Here is a 14,385-nt window from a genome sequence, read left to right as displayed (position 1 = left end):
GCTGTGCTGGGTGCGGTGGCTGTGCTTGGTGCGGTGGCTGTGCTGGGTGCGGTGGCTGTGCTGCTCCATCCTGCGCCCCCATCCTGTCATGTGCTGCTCCACCCTATCATGTGCTGCTCCATCCTGCGCCCCCATCAGTGCGGGCGGCTGTGCTAAGTGCGGGCGGCTGTGCTGAGTGCGGGCGGCTGTATGTGGCTGTGCTGTGCGTGGGCGGCTGTGCGTGGCGGTGCCGAGTGCGGGCAGCTGTGCGTGGCGGTGCTGAGTGCAGGCGGCTGTGCGTGGCTGTGGGTGGTTGTGCTGGGTGTGGGCGGCTGTGCGTGGCTGTGCTGAGTGCAGGCGGCTGTGCGTGGCTGTGCTGGGTGCGGGCGGCTGTGCTGGGTGTGGGCGGCTGTGCGTGGCTGTGCTGAGTGCGGTGGCTGTGCGTGGCTGTGCTGGGTGCGGCGGCTGTATGTGGCTGTGCTGTGCGTGCGTGGCGGTGCTGAGTGCGGGCGGCTGTGCGTGGCGGTGCTGAGTGCGGGCGGCTGTGCGTGGCTGTGCTGAGTGCGGGCGGCTGTGCGTGGCTGTGCTGGGTGTGGGCGGCTGTGCGTGGCTGTGCTGGGTGTGCGTGGCTGTGCTAGGTGTGCGTGGCGGTGCTGAGTGCGGGCAGCTGTGCGTGGCTGTGCTGGGTGTGCGTGGCTGTGCAGGGTGTGCGTGGCTGTGCAGGGTGTGCGTGGCTGTGCTGGGTGTGCGTGGCTGTGCTGAGTGCAGGCGGCTGTGCGTGGCTGTGCTGGGTGTGCGTGGCTGTGCAGGGTGTGCGTGGCTGTGCAGGGTGTGCGTGGCTGTGCTGGGTGTGCGTGGCTGTGCTGGGTGCGGGCGGCTGTGCGTGGCTGTGCTAGGTGTGCGTGGCTGTGCTGGGTGCGGCGGCTGTGCTGGGTGCGGCGGCTGTGCTGGTTGCGGCGGGTGTGCTGGGTGCGGTGGCTCAGGCTGTGCTGGGTGCGGTGGCTCAGGCTGTGCTGGGTGCGGTGGCTCAGGCTGTGCTGGGTGCGGTGGCTCAGGCTGTGCTGGGTGCGGGCGGCTGTGCTGGGTGCGGTGGCTGTGCTTGGTGCGGTGGCTCAGGCTGTGCTGGGTGCGGTGGCTCAGGCTGTGCTGGGTGCGGTGGCTCAGGCTGTGCTGGGTGCGGTGGCTCAGGCTGTGCTGGGTGCGGTGGCTCAGGCTGTGCTGGGTGCGGTGGCTGTGCGCGGCGGTGCTGGGGGCCTGAGCAGGCGGGGACACCGGCGCGCTGTGGGGGTCAGGTGCCGGAGTCGCCGCTAGCTCAGGCCCCCGGCACTTGCTATAGTTACCTGGGCCTGATCCAGCGCTGCGCGCCGGTCTGTCTTCCGGGTCCTCTGGCTGTGACTGTTCAGTCAGAGGGCGGCGCGCATTAAGCGCGTCATCGCGCCCTCTGAACTGTGAACGTCACAGACAGAGGATGTGGACCGGAGGACGGAGGAGCAGCGCGCAACGGAGGAACGGGACAGGTAAATATACTTACCCTCCTGGCGGTCCCTGCTTCTCCGTTGGAGATCGCGGTGTGCGTTCAGTGTTTACACATACCGCGATCTCCTGGGAGCGTCGCTCTGTGGGGTCTAGACTGCGCCGGCGCGTGCGCTTGCGCAGTCTATAGAGGCTTCGGACAGAGTGACGCTCCCAGCGTTATATATTTTATATATATATATATATATATATATATATATATATATATATATATATAATTTTTTTTTTTATTTTGTTTTACATATATGTTAGATTTAATCTTTATGATTTCTGTGTTGACATGAATATTATAAGTTGGCAAAGAAACTGGGGAAAAAAAAAGATTAAAATGTATTTTTGTATTATTATTTAATATATTTTTTTATTAAAATCTCAATTATTATTATTTTTTTTATTACAATGTCAAAAGTAAAGGTGCATCATACAGGCGCTGCGTGTGTGGCACTAATACCTAAAGGGTTAGTCATTGTTTCATTCTGAATGATGGGCCCCAGAGATTTCCATTGCACAAATTGCACCTCGGGGGGGATATAGATATAGATATATAGATAGAGATATATATATATATATATATATATATATATATATATATATATATATATATATATATATATATATATATATATATATATATATATATATACTAGATGGCAGCCCGATTCTAAAGAATCGGGAGTCTAGAATCCATATATACTTTATTTATAAATGTAAGAATAATTTGGTGGGCGGGGACCCTCGGCCTCCGATTTGGTTGGCGGGGCCCCACGGCCTCCGATTTGGTGGGCGGGGACCCTCGGCCTCCAATTTGGTGGGCGGGGACCCTCGGCCTCCGATTTGGTGGGCGGGGACCCTCGGCCTCCGATTTGGTGGGCGGGGACCCTCGGCATCCAATTTGGTGGGCGGGGACCCTCGGCCTCCGATTTGGTGGGCGGGGACCCTCGGCCTCCGATTTGGTGGGCGGGGACCCTCGGCCTCCGATTTGGTGGGCGGGGACCCTCGGCCTCCGATTTGGTGGGCGGGGACCCTCGGCCTCCGATTTGGTGGGCGGGGACCCTCGGCCTCCGATGTGGTGGGCGGTGCCGGGCCCCTCGGCCTCCGCTTTGGTGGGCGGGGCCACTCGGCCTTCGATTTGGTGGGCGGGGCTCCTCGGCCTCCAATTTGGTTGGCGGGGCCCCTCGGCCTCCGATTTGGTTGGCGGGGCCCCTCGGCCTCTGATTTGGTGTGTGCTCTGCCTGGGGCCACTGTGCTCTGCCTGGGGCCCCCATATGCTGCCTGGGGCCTCTGTGCTCTGCCTGGTGCCCCATATGCTGCCTGGGGCCCCTGTGCTCTGCCTGGGGCCCCTGTGCTCTGCCTGGGGCCCCATGTTCTGCCTGGGGCCACTGTGCTCTGCCTGGGGCCCCATGTTCTGCCTGGGGCCACTGTGCTCTGCCTGGGGCCCCATAAGCTGCCTGGGGCCCCTGTGCTCTGCCTGGGACCACTGTGCTCTGCCTGGGGCCCCCTATGCTGCCTGGGGCCCCTGTGCTCTGCCTGGGGCCACTGTGCTCTGCCTGGGGCCCCATATGCTGCCTGGGGCCACTGTGCTCTGCCTGGGGCCCCATATGCTGCCTGTGGCCCCTGTGCTGTGCCTGGGACCCCTGTGCTCTGCCTGGGGCCCCATGTTCTGCCTGGGGCCCCTGTGCTCTGCCTGGGGCCACTGTGCTCTGCCTGGGGCCCCATATGCTACCTGGGGCCCCTGTGCTCTGCCTGGGGCCCCATATGCTGCCTGGGGCCCCTGTGCTCTGCCTGGGGCCCCTGTGCTCTGCCTGGGGCCCCATATGCTGCCTGGGGCCCCTGTGCTCTGCCTGGGGCCCCAGTGCTCTGCCTGGGGCCCCATGTTCTGCCTGGGGCCCCATAGGCTGCCTGGGGCCCCTGTGCTCTGCCTGGGACCACTGTGCTCTGCCTGGGGCCCCATATGCTGCCTGGGGCCCCTGTGCTCTGCCTGGGGCCACTGTGCTCTGCCTGGGGCCCCATATGCTGCCTGGGGCCCCTGTGCTCTGCCTGGGGCCCCATATGCTGCCTGGGGCCCCTGTGCTCTGCCTGGGGCCCCTGTGCTCTGCCTGGGGCCCCATGTTCTGCCTGGGGCCCCTGTGCTCTGCCTGGGGCCACTGTGCTCTGCCTGGGGCCCCATGTTCTGCCTGGGGCCACTGTGCTCTGCCTGGGGCCCCATAAGCTGCCTGGGGCCCCTGTGCTCTGCCTGGTACCACTGTGCTCTGCCTGGGGCCCCATATGCTGCCTGGGGCCCCTGTGCTCTGCCTGGGGCCACTGTGCTCTGCCTGGGGCCCCATATGCTGCCTGGGGCCACTGTGCTCTGCCTGGGGCCCCTGTGCTCTGCCTGGGGCCCCATATGCTGCCTGGGGCCCCTGTGCTCTGCCTGGGGCCCCTGTGCTCTGCCTGGGGCCCCATGTTCTGCCTGGGGCCCCTGTGCTCTGCCTGGGGCCACTGTGCTCTGCCTGGGGCCCCATATGCTGCCTGGGGCCCCATATGCTGCCTGGGGCCCCTGTGCTCTGCCTGGGGCCCCATATGCTGCCTGGGGCCCCTGTGCTCTGCCTGGGGCCCCTGTGCTCTGCCTGGGGCCCCATATGCTGCCTGGGGCCCCTGTGCTCTGCCTGGGGCCCCTGTGCTCTGCCTGGGGCCCCATGTTCTGCCTGGGGCCCCTGTGCTCTGCCTGGGGCCACTGTGCTCTGCCTGGGGCCCCATATGCTGCCTGGGGCCCCTGTGTTCTGCCTGGGGCCCCATATGCTGCCTGGGGCCCCTGTGCTCTGCCTGGGGCCACTGTGCTCTGCGTGGGGCCCCATAGGCTGCCTGGGGCCCCTGTGCTCTGCCTGGGACCACTGTGCTCTGCCTGGGGCCCCATATGCTGCCTGGGGCCCCTGTGCTCTGCCTGGGGCCACTGTGCTCTGCCTGGGGCCCCATATGCTGCCTGGGGCCCCTGTGCTCTGCCTGGGTGTAGGACACTGGTGACGTCACTTATCTCCGGACATTAGCTACGGACATTAGCTCCGGACATTAGCTCCGGACAAAGCCACGGAAGTTGGCACAAATTGCAGGAAGTAGTATTCTAGGCAATTATATATTAGATGGGCATTTCCTGAAGGAAATACATGGTGCTTGAACAGCGCTACCAGCTTTACAGCAGCACTTTTCACACACGGGACTGGGGGGCGCACTTACTTTTGCACCCGGGGCCGGGGGCGCGCTTACTTTTGCACCCGGGGGCGCACTTACTTTTGCACCCGGGGGCGCACTTACTTTTGCACCCGGGGGCGCACTTACTTTTGCACCCGGGGGCGCACTTACTTTTGCACCCGGGGGCGCACTTACTTTTGCACCCGGGGGCGCACTTACTTTTGCACCCGGGGGCGCACTTACTTTTGCACCCGGGGGCGCACTTACTTTTGCACCCGGGGGCGCACTTACTTTTGCACCCGGGGCGCACTTACTTTTGGGGCCGCACTTACTTTTGGTGGGCGGGGCTCCTCAGCCTCCGATTTGGTTGGTGGGGCCCCTCGTCCTCCGATTTGGTGGGTGGGGACCCTCGGCCTCCGATTTGGTGGGCGGGGACCGGCCTCCGATTTGGTGGGCGGGGACCCTCGGCCTCCGATTTGGTGGGCGGGGACCCTCGACCTCCGATTTGGTGGGCGGGGACCCTCGGCCTCCGATTTGGTGGGCGGGGTCCCTCTGCCTCCGATTTGGTGGGCGGGGACCCTCGGCCTCCGCTTTGGTTGGCGGGGCCCCACTGCCTCCGATTTGGTGGGCGGGGTCCCTCTGCCTCCGCTTTGGTGGGCGGGGCCGCTCGGCCTTCGATTTGGTGGGCGGGGCTCCTCGGCCTCCGATTTGGTTGGTGGGGCCCCTCGGCCTCCGATTTGGTGGGCGGGGCCCCTTATCCTCTGATTTGGTGGGCGGGGCCCCTTATCCTCTGATTTGGTGGGCGGGGCCCCTCGGCCTCCGATTTGGTGGGCGGGGCCACTCGGCCTTCGATTTGGTGGGCGGGGCCACTCGGCCTTCGATTTGGTGGGCGGGGCTCCTCGGCCTCCAATTTGGTTGGCGGGGCCCCTCGGCCTCCGATTTGGTTGGCGGGGCCCCTCGGCCTCTGATTTGGTGTGTGCTCTGCCTGGGGCCACTGTGCTCTGCCTGGGGCCCCATATGCTGCCTGGGGCCTCTGTGCTCTGCCTGGGGCCCCATATGCTGCCTGGGGCCCCTGTGCTCTGCCTGGGGCCCCATGTTCTGCCTGGGGCCCCTGTGCTCTGCCTGGGGCCACTGTGCTCTGCCTGGGGCCCCATGTTCTGCCTGGGGCCACTGTGCTCTGCCTGGGGCCCCATAAGCTGCCTGGGGCCCCTGTGCTCTGCCTGGGACCACTGTGCTCTGCCTGGGGCCCCCTATGCTGCCTGGGGCCCCTGTGCTCTGCCTGGGGCCACTGTGCTCTGCCTGGGGCCCCATATGCTGCCTGGGGCCACTGTGCTCTGCCTGGGGCCCCATATGCTGCCTGGGGCCCCTGTGCTCTGCCTGGGGCCCCATATGCTGCCTGGGGCCCCTGTGCTCTGCCTGGGGCCCCATGTTCTGCCTGGGGCCCCTGTGCTCTGCCTGGGGCCACTGTGCTCTGCCTGGGGCCCCATATGCTGCCTGGGGCCCCTGTGCTCTGCCTGGGGCCCCATATGCTGCCTGGGGCCCCTGTGCTCTGCCTGGGGCCCCTGTGCTCTGCCTGGGGCCCCATATGCTGCCTGGGGCCCCTGTGCTCTGCCTGGGGCCCCTGTGCTCTGCCTGGGGCCCCATGTTCTGCCTGGGGCCCCTGTGCTCTGCCTGGGGCCACTGTGCTCTGCCTGGGGCCCCATATGCTGCCTGGGGCCCCTGTGCTCTGCCTGGGGCCCCATATGCTGCCTGGGGCCCCTGTGCTCTGCCTGGGGCCACTGTGCTCTGCCTGGGGCCCTATAGGCTGCCTGGGGCCCCTGTGCTCTGCCTGGGACCACTGTGCTCTGCCTGGGGCCCCATATGCTGCCTGGGGCCCCATATGCTGCCTGGGGTCCCTGTGCTCTGCCTGGGTGTAGGACACTGGTGACGTCACTTATCTCCGGACATTAGCTCCGGACATTATTTCAGGACATTAGCTCCGGACAAAGCCACGGAAGTTGGCACAAATTGCAGGAAGTAGTATTCTAGGCAATTATATATTAGATATATAATATATATAATATATATAATATATGTGTGTGTGTGTGTGTGTGTGTGTGTGTGTGTGTGTGTGTGTGTGTATGTATATATATATATACTAGATGGCAGCCCGATTCTAAAGAATCGGGAGTCTAGAATCCATATATACTTTATTTATTCAAATGTAAGAATAATTTGGTGGGCGGGGACCCTCGGCCTTCGATTTGGTGGGCGGGGCTCCTCGGCCTCCGATTTGGTTGGCGGGGCCCCTCGGCCTCCGATTTGGTTGGCGGGGCCCCTCGGCCTCCGATTTGGTGTGTGCTCTGCCTGGGGCCACTGTGCTCTGCCTGGGGCCCCATATGCTGCCTGGGGCCCCTGTGCTCTGCCTGGGGCCCCATATGCTGCCTGGGGCCCCTGTGCTCTGCCTGGGACCACATCGCTCTGCCTGGGGCCCCATATGCTGCCTGGGGCCCCTGTGCTCTGCCTGGGGCCACTGTGCTCTGCCTGGGGCCCCATATGCTGCCTGGGGCCACTGTGCTCTGCCTGGGGCCCCATATGCTGCCTGGGGCCCCTGTGCTCTGCCTGGGGCCCCATATGCTGCCTGGGGCCCCTGTGCTCTGCCTGGGGCCCCTGTGCTCTGCCTGGGGCCTCATGTTCTGCCTGGGGCCCCTGTGCTCTGCCTGGGGCCACTGTGCTCTGCCTGGGGCCCCATGTACTGCCTGGGGCCACTGTGCTCTGCCTGGGGCTCCATAAGCTGCCTGGGGCCCCTGTGCTCTGCCTGGGGCCCCATATTCTGCCTGGGGCCCCTGTGCTCTGCCTGGGGCCACTGTGCTCTGCCTGGGGCCCCATATGCTGCCTGGGGCCACTGTGCTCTGCCTGGGGCCCCATATGCTGCCTGGGGCCCCTGTGCTCTGCCTGGGGCCCCATATGCTGCCTGGGGCCCCTGTGCTCTGCCTAAGGCCCCTGTGCTCTGCCTGGGGCCCCTGTGTTCTGCCTGGGGCCACTGTGCTCTGCTTGGGGCCACTGTGCTCTGCCTGGGGCCCCATATGCTGCCTGGGGCCCCTGTGCTCTGCCTGGGGCCCCTGTGCTCTGCCTGGGGCCACTGTGCTCTGCCTGGGGCCCCATATGCTGCCTGGGGCCCCTGTGCTCTGCCTGGGGCCCCATGTTCTGCCTGGGGCCACTGTGCTCTGCCTGGGGCCCCATATGCTGCCTGGGGCCCCTGTGCTCTGCCTGGGGCCCCATATGCTGCCTGGGGCCCCTGTGCTCTGCCTGGGGCCCCATATGCTGCCTGGGGCCCCTGTGCTCTGTCTGGGGCCACTGTGCTCTGCCTGGGGCCCCATAGGCTGCCTGGGGCCCCTGTGCTCTGCCTGGGTGTAGGACACTGGTGACGTCACTTAGCTCCGGACATTAGCTCCGGACATTAGCTCCGGACAAAGCCACGGAAGTTGGCACAAATTGCAGGAAGTAGTATTCTAGGCAATTATATATATATATATATATATATATATATACACACACACAGTGGGGCAAAAAAGTATTTAGTCAGTCAGCAATAGTGCAAGTTCCACCACTTAAAAAGATGAGAGGCGTCTGTAATTTACATCATAGGTAGACCTCAACCATGGGAGACAAACTGAGAAAAAAAAAACCAGAAAATCACATTGTCTGTTTTTTTATCATTTTATTTGCATATTATGGTGGAAAATAAGTATTTGGTCAGAAACAAACAATCAAGATTTCTGGCTCTCACAGACCTGTAACTTCTTCTTTAAGAGTCTCCTCTTTCCTCCACTCATTACCTGTAGTAATGGCACCTGTTTAAACTTGTTATCAGTATAAAAAGACACCTGTGCACACCCTCAAACAGTCTGACTCCAAACTCCACTATGGTGAAGACCAAAGAGCTGTCAAAGGACACCAGAAACAAAATTGTAGCCCTGCACCAGGCTGGGAAGACTGAATCTGCAATAGCCAACCAGCTTGGAGTGAAGAAATCAACAGTGGGAGCAATAATTAGAAAATGGAAGACATTCAAGACCACTGATAATCTCCCTCGATCTGGGGCTCCACGCAAAATCCCACCCCGTGGGGTTAGAATGATCACAAGAACGGTGAGCAAAAGTCCCAGAACCACGCGGGGGGACCTAGTGAATGAACTGCAGAGAGCTGGGACCAATGTAACAAGGCCTACCATAAGTAACACACTACGCCACCATGGACTCAGATCCTGCAGTGCCAGACGTGTCCCACTGCTTAAGCCAGTACATGTCCGGGCCCGTCTGAAGTTTGCTAGAGAGCATTTGGATGATCCAGAGGAGTTTTGGGAGAATGTCCTATGGTCTGATGAAACCAAACTGGAACTGTTTGGCAGAAACACAACTTGTCGTGTTTGGAGGAAAAAGAATACTGAGTTGCATCCATCAAACACCATACCTACTGTAAAGCATGGTGGTGGAAACATCATGCTTTGGGGCTGTTTCTCTGCAAAGGGGCCAGGACGACTGATCCGGGTACATGAAAGAATGAATGGGGCCATGTATCGTGAGATTTTGAGTGCAAACCTCCTTCCATCAGCAAGGGCATTGAAGATGAAACGTGGCTGGGTCTTTCAACATGACAATGATCCAAAGCACACCGCCAGGGCAACGAAGGAGTGGCTTCGTAAGAAGCATTTCAAGGTCCTGGAGTGGCCTAGCCAGTCTCCAGATCTCAACCCTATAGAAAACCTTTGGAGGGAGTTGAAAGTCCGTGTTGCCAAGCGAAAAGCCAAAAACATCACTGCTCTAGAGGAGATCTGCATGGACGAATGGGCCGAAATACCAACAACAGTGTGTGGCAACCTTGTGAAGACTTACAGAAAACGTTTGACCTCTGTCATTTGCAACAAAGGATATATTACAAAGTATTGAGATGAAATTTTGTTTCTGACCAAATACTTATTTTCCACCATAATATGCAAATAAAATGATAAAAAAACAGACAATGTGATTTTCTGGATTTTTTTTTCTCAGTTTGTCTCCCATAGTTGAGGTCTACCTATGATGTAAATTACAGACACCTCTCATCTGTTTAAGTGGTGGAACTTGCACTATTGCTGACTGACTAAATACTTTTTTGCCCCACTGTGTATATATATATATATATATATATATACAGACAATACACCAGTAGCAGCGGCAGAGATTCAGCGCCGGACCTGGGGAGGGTGAGAAACCTAATTTTTTTGTCTTTTTAAAACAAAGTGCACTGGGAAAGAGACTGGAAAACCCCCTTTAAGAAGACACATTTTAATATACGATGGACCTCCGTGAGGGTTTATTTTTTTGCGTTGTTTTGATCCATTGGTATTGCATTTTTTGTGGGTGGTGTGGTGACAAAAACATTTAAAAATTACAATTCTGGTGTTTACCTTTATGTTAAATTTAGTATAACAGCTTTTTACAGACGTGGCAATACTGACTGTTTACTTTTGTAATATCTTTATTTTTTAGTTTTTTTTCTTATTTTTTTTAATATTTAAAAAAACAACAACTTTGTACCCCGTGAGGGGGCAGTAGACGTCTGAATGGACGTCCCCACCAGGATCGTGCCACCTAAATGCCAATGCTATTAGAGACAGGTGCTGAGTGTACGGCACGGCCGGCACCTGCCCTCCGTGGAGGCAGCTTAGTTCCTGAGCCCACTCCATGTGATGTTCTAGTACATTATGGAGTGGGAAGGGGATTAGGAACTCCTCGTAGGGTAGTGCGTCCTTTTTAGAAGGCTCCCTTGACAATGTACTGAGACCCCTACCAGCGATCATTTCTAATCTGTGGTGAAACCTGAAAGTAGGTGCTCAATTTGCCTGCAGTGCCTCCGCAGGAGAAGTTGAGCATTACACAACATAAATACAAATGCTGCAGTAAAAACCAACAAAATTGGCCGCATCATCTTATCCTGCTGATTTTTCTTTCTTTTGTGTGTGTTTTTTTTTTTTTTAGTTTTGCTGGAGGAACATGGGACTGGGAGTATTTAGGATTTGCTTCCCCGGAGGTAAGAGGTGTTTTTAATCAGATTGATATAAGACTTTCCTCTCGTGCCGGTAATAGCTATTAGTCATGTAGATGTCATGGATCATCACGTCTGCTAATTACTCCAAATACATTATTCAGGTTGTTTTTTTTTTTAAATAAACTGTGTATTAGGTAAGAAAGGTTCTCTGCTTTTCATATACCCCGAGTGCTCCGGAAATCGAAAAATGAGTAAATAAAAAAAGTAATTCTCAATAAATTACCAAATGCCTTTAATTAAAAAAATCATGTTTGTTTTCCGTATGGAAATAATCCCTATACTACAATAAAATAGGGATAAAAAGAGGCGAACCGCCGACCACCGGGTAATCTCCACGTCACATACGTTGAGCTTCCTACTGCACATGCTCACTGAGGACCTGTCCCTTTAACATTTTAGGACAGATTTCTGTCACTATAACCAGGCCGCTACCTTTTTATTGTACCACAGTAAATTTAGGAAGTTTTCATTTCTTTTACTTACAAATATGTATTTTTTTGCTATAGCTGGAATATCCCTTTATGGAGGGGTTTTATCCATTATTTATGCATTCCTTTATGTCCCAGCGCTGCTATTGGTCTTTGTAATGTCTTCTCTACTGTTTGTAACCGCTGCAACCAGTCACTGGTCTCAGCGGACTTATATTGTCTACCTTGGCACCGCGATTGGCTGCAGCGGTCACCACTTCAGCCATGTCCTCAAAGACCAGGGGCAGCGGCGAGGCAGCAGTGCAGGAGCAGTAGTCACCCCGACTAAGGCTGATTTTGTTATTTTTAGATGGTGCAAGCCTGTGGACCAACCCATTTGTGAACATCCCCTTTAATAGCGTGGGTTACTTATCCCTTTTTTCTTCTGGAGGACCCAAATTGTCCTTGCACTTCATTGTTGTCACTGGGCACCATGTACGGCCTTATTTTCCCTGTGGAGGCGCTGTTGAGGACGTCGTCACTTACTAGAGCCCCATTCACTTTAGTGATTCTGCCTCGCGGCTCCTGACACGGTGCTCGTTTCAATCTCTGTGTTCTAGGAGGCGGAACCTACAGATTGTGGAGATGCCCCTTTAAGGAGTCTCTGAGAAAAGCATGTAGTGATACGATACAAATGAGGCTGATCGTGTCTGTGATGGTAAAGAATTTTCCTCTTATGGAAGTTTCTCTGTATCCACTCGCAGGAATACGCAGAATTCCAGTATCGGAGAAGGCACCGGCAGCGTCGCCGCGACTTGCACAGTATGAGGAGCAACACTCCTGATCTAGACGATCACACGGAGAACACGTTGGGTAAGTTTGGATGGACTGTAGGGTTAGTTACAGTGGGGGAAATAAGTATTTGATCCCTTGCTGATTTTTTAAGTTTGCCCACTGACAAAGACATGAACAGTCTATAATTTTAAGGGTAGGTTAATTTTAACATTGAGAGATACAATATCAAAAACAAAATCCAGAAAATCACATTGTATAAATTCTATAAATTTATTTGCATTTTGCAGTGAGAAATAAGTATTTGATCCCTCTGGCAAACAAGACTTAGTAGTTGGTGGTAAAACCCTTGTTGGCAAGCACAGCAGTCAGACGTTTTTTGTAGTTGATGATGAGGTTTGCGCACATGTCAGGAGGAATTTTGGTCCACTCCTCTTTGCAGATCATCTCTAAATCATTAAGATTTTGAGGCTGTCGCTTGGCAACTCGGAGCTTCATCTCCCTCCTTAAGTTTTCTATAGGATTAAGGTCTGGAGACTGGCTAGGCCACTCCATGACCTTAATGTGTTTCTTTTTGAGCCTCTCATTTGTTGCCTTGGCTGTATATTTTGGGCCATTGTCCTGCTGGAAGACCCAGCCACGACCCATTTTTAATGTCCTGGTGGAGGGAAGAAGGTTGTCACTCAGGATTTCATGGTACATTGCTCCATCCATTCTCCCATTGATGCGGTGAAGTAGTCCTGTGCCCTTAGCATAGAAACACCCCCAAAACATAATGTTTCCACCATCATGCTTGACAGTGGGGACAATGTTCTTTGGGTCATAGGCAGCATTTCTCTTCAAGCACGGCGAGTTGAGTTAATGCCAGAGAGGTCAATTTTTGTCTCATCTGACCACAGAACCTTCTCCCAATCACTCACAGAATCATCCAGGTGTTCATTGGAAACTTCAGATGGGCCTGGACATGTGCCTTCTTGTGCAGGGGGATCTTGCGGGCACTGCAGGATTTTAAACCTTTACGGCGTAATGTGTTACCAATGGTTTTCTTGGTGACTGTGGTCCCAGCTGCCTTGAGATCATTAACAACTCCCCCCCCATGTAGTATTAGGCTGATCTCTCACCTTCCTCATGATCAAGGAGACCCCACGAGGTGAGATTTTGCATGGTGCCCCAGATTGATGTCGATTGACAGCTATTTTGTATTTCTCCTACGCCTCATTGGGGGACACAGGACCATGGGGTGTATGCTTGCTGCCACTAGGAGGACACTAAGTAGACAGAAAATTTAACTCCTCCTCTGCAGTATACACCCCTTCACTGGATACAATTTCAACCAGTTCTTGCTTAGTGTCTTAGGAGGCACTTGGGTCTTTTTTCCCAGACCCCAACTTTATTTATTTTGATTTTTGATTTTTTAATTTTATGTAAATTTTTAATTTTTAATTTAACGGAGTGAAGGGGGCGACGGGTCCTTTTTTCATAGGGTCCGCTCTCCCCCGAACCAACAACAGGCGAGCACGGCGAGTATACCTCCCCGTCCCTCTCCTGCGACGTATGGCGCACGAAACGTTTGCGCCAGGGCAACGGTTCCTATACGGTCCCGCTTTCCCCCAATCCCCTCCAGGACCCTGCATTACAGCAATGTAATTTGGAGAAGAATGCAGTCCGGAGGGGATGTTGTGCCGCAGCCCCCATCTGCTACTGCAGCCTGATGCATCAGGGGCCTCTCCATCCCCGTCCAGGGTGCATGGATTGAGTGCACATCCTCACAGGAGCGTCCGCAGGCCTGTGAGAACCGGGACAGGCGGCTGTAAGTACCTTCAGGGGATCTCCCCCTGCTCCCCCTTAGCGGTAGCGTTGCGGTCCGGGTCCCCAGGGAGAGGCACCGCCGACCGGGGGTCGGTGGTGCTCGGCGGCGCTACGTCGCGGCCGCCGCCGCACATCGTCGGCAGGCCCTAAAATTTAGTCCCCGGCTTCTTCAGCCGGAGTAGGCCGCAGGGGGAAAAATCTCCTCCCACGGCCGTAGCTCCGCCCCCTACACCGGCGCTTCTCGTCTGGGACGAGAAGCGCTCTCCAAATCTCGGGGGCCATATTCTCACTCTCTCTCTGTACGGAGCCCACGCTGCTGCAGCGCTCCTGGAGAATTCCTGGAAAAGAACCGCCAATCTCTCTCTGGGGACACAGAAAGGACCGTGGGTAAGCTGCTTCAAGAAAGCTTAACCCCTTCTCTGCGCATTCTGCCCGCTCTGTCCCCAAGGCACCATGTCTCAATCCAAGGAGACAAAAAAGGGTAACAAGAAGCACACAGTGTTTTTCACTGTATGTGCCACTTGCAATGCGGCCCTGCCCCGAGCCCACACTAGCCCCTTGTGTGTAGACTGCGTCTCACCCTCTGTGCAGCCGCCCCTTGCCGACGCCGGTACCGTCGCCGATGCCGCAG

The 14,385-nt window shown here is 56.3% G+C and overlaps 1 protein-coding gene across 2 annotated transcripts in view; it reads left to right on the top strand.

Moving 5' to 3' along the window:
* Positions 1-14,385, top strand: part of ANKIB1 (ankyrin repeat and IBR domain containing 1) — a 93,987-nt gene that overhangs the window by 66,670 nt on the left and 12,932 nt on the right. For both annotated transcript variants that reach the window (XM_077268198.1, XM_077268197.1), the window contains exons 17-18: positions 10,677-10,728; positions 11,918-12,026. In XM_077268198.1, coding sequence (XP_077124313.1) covers positions 10,677-10,728; positions 11,918-12,026 — 161 coding nt within the window. The remainder of the gene's footprint in view (positions 1-10,676; positions 10,729-11,917; positions 12,027-14,385) is intronic.

The sequence above is a fragment of the Ranitomeya variabilis genome, chromosome 6 (genome assembly GCF_051348905.1).
Source record: "Ranitomeya variabilis isolate aRanVar5 chromosome 6, aRanVar5.hap1, whole genome shotgun sequence".
In the NCBI taxonomy this organism is placed as follows: Eukaryota; Metazoa; Chordata; class Amphibia; order Anura; family Dendrobatidae; genus Ranitomeya; species Ranitomeya variabilis.
The sequence above is the reverse complement of the archived record's forward strand: the minus strand, read 5'-3'. Positions and strand labels throughout refer to the sequence as shown.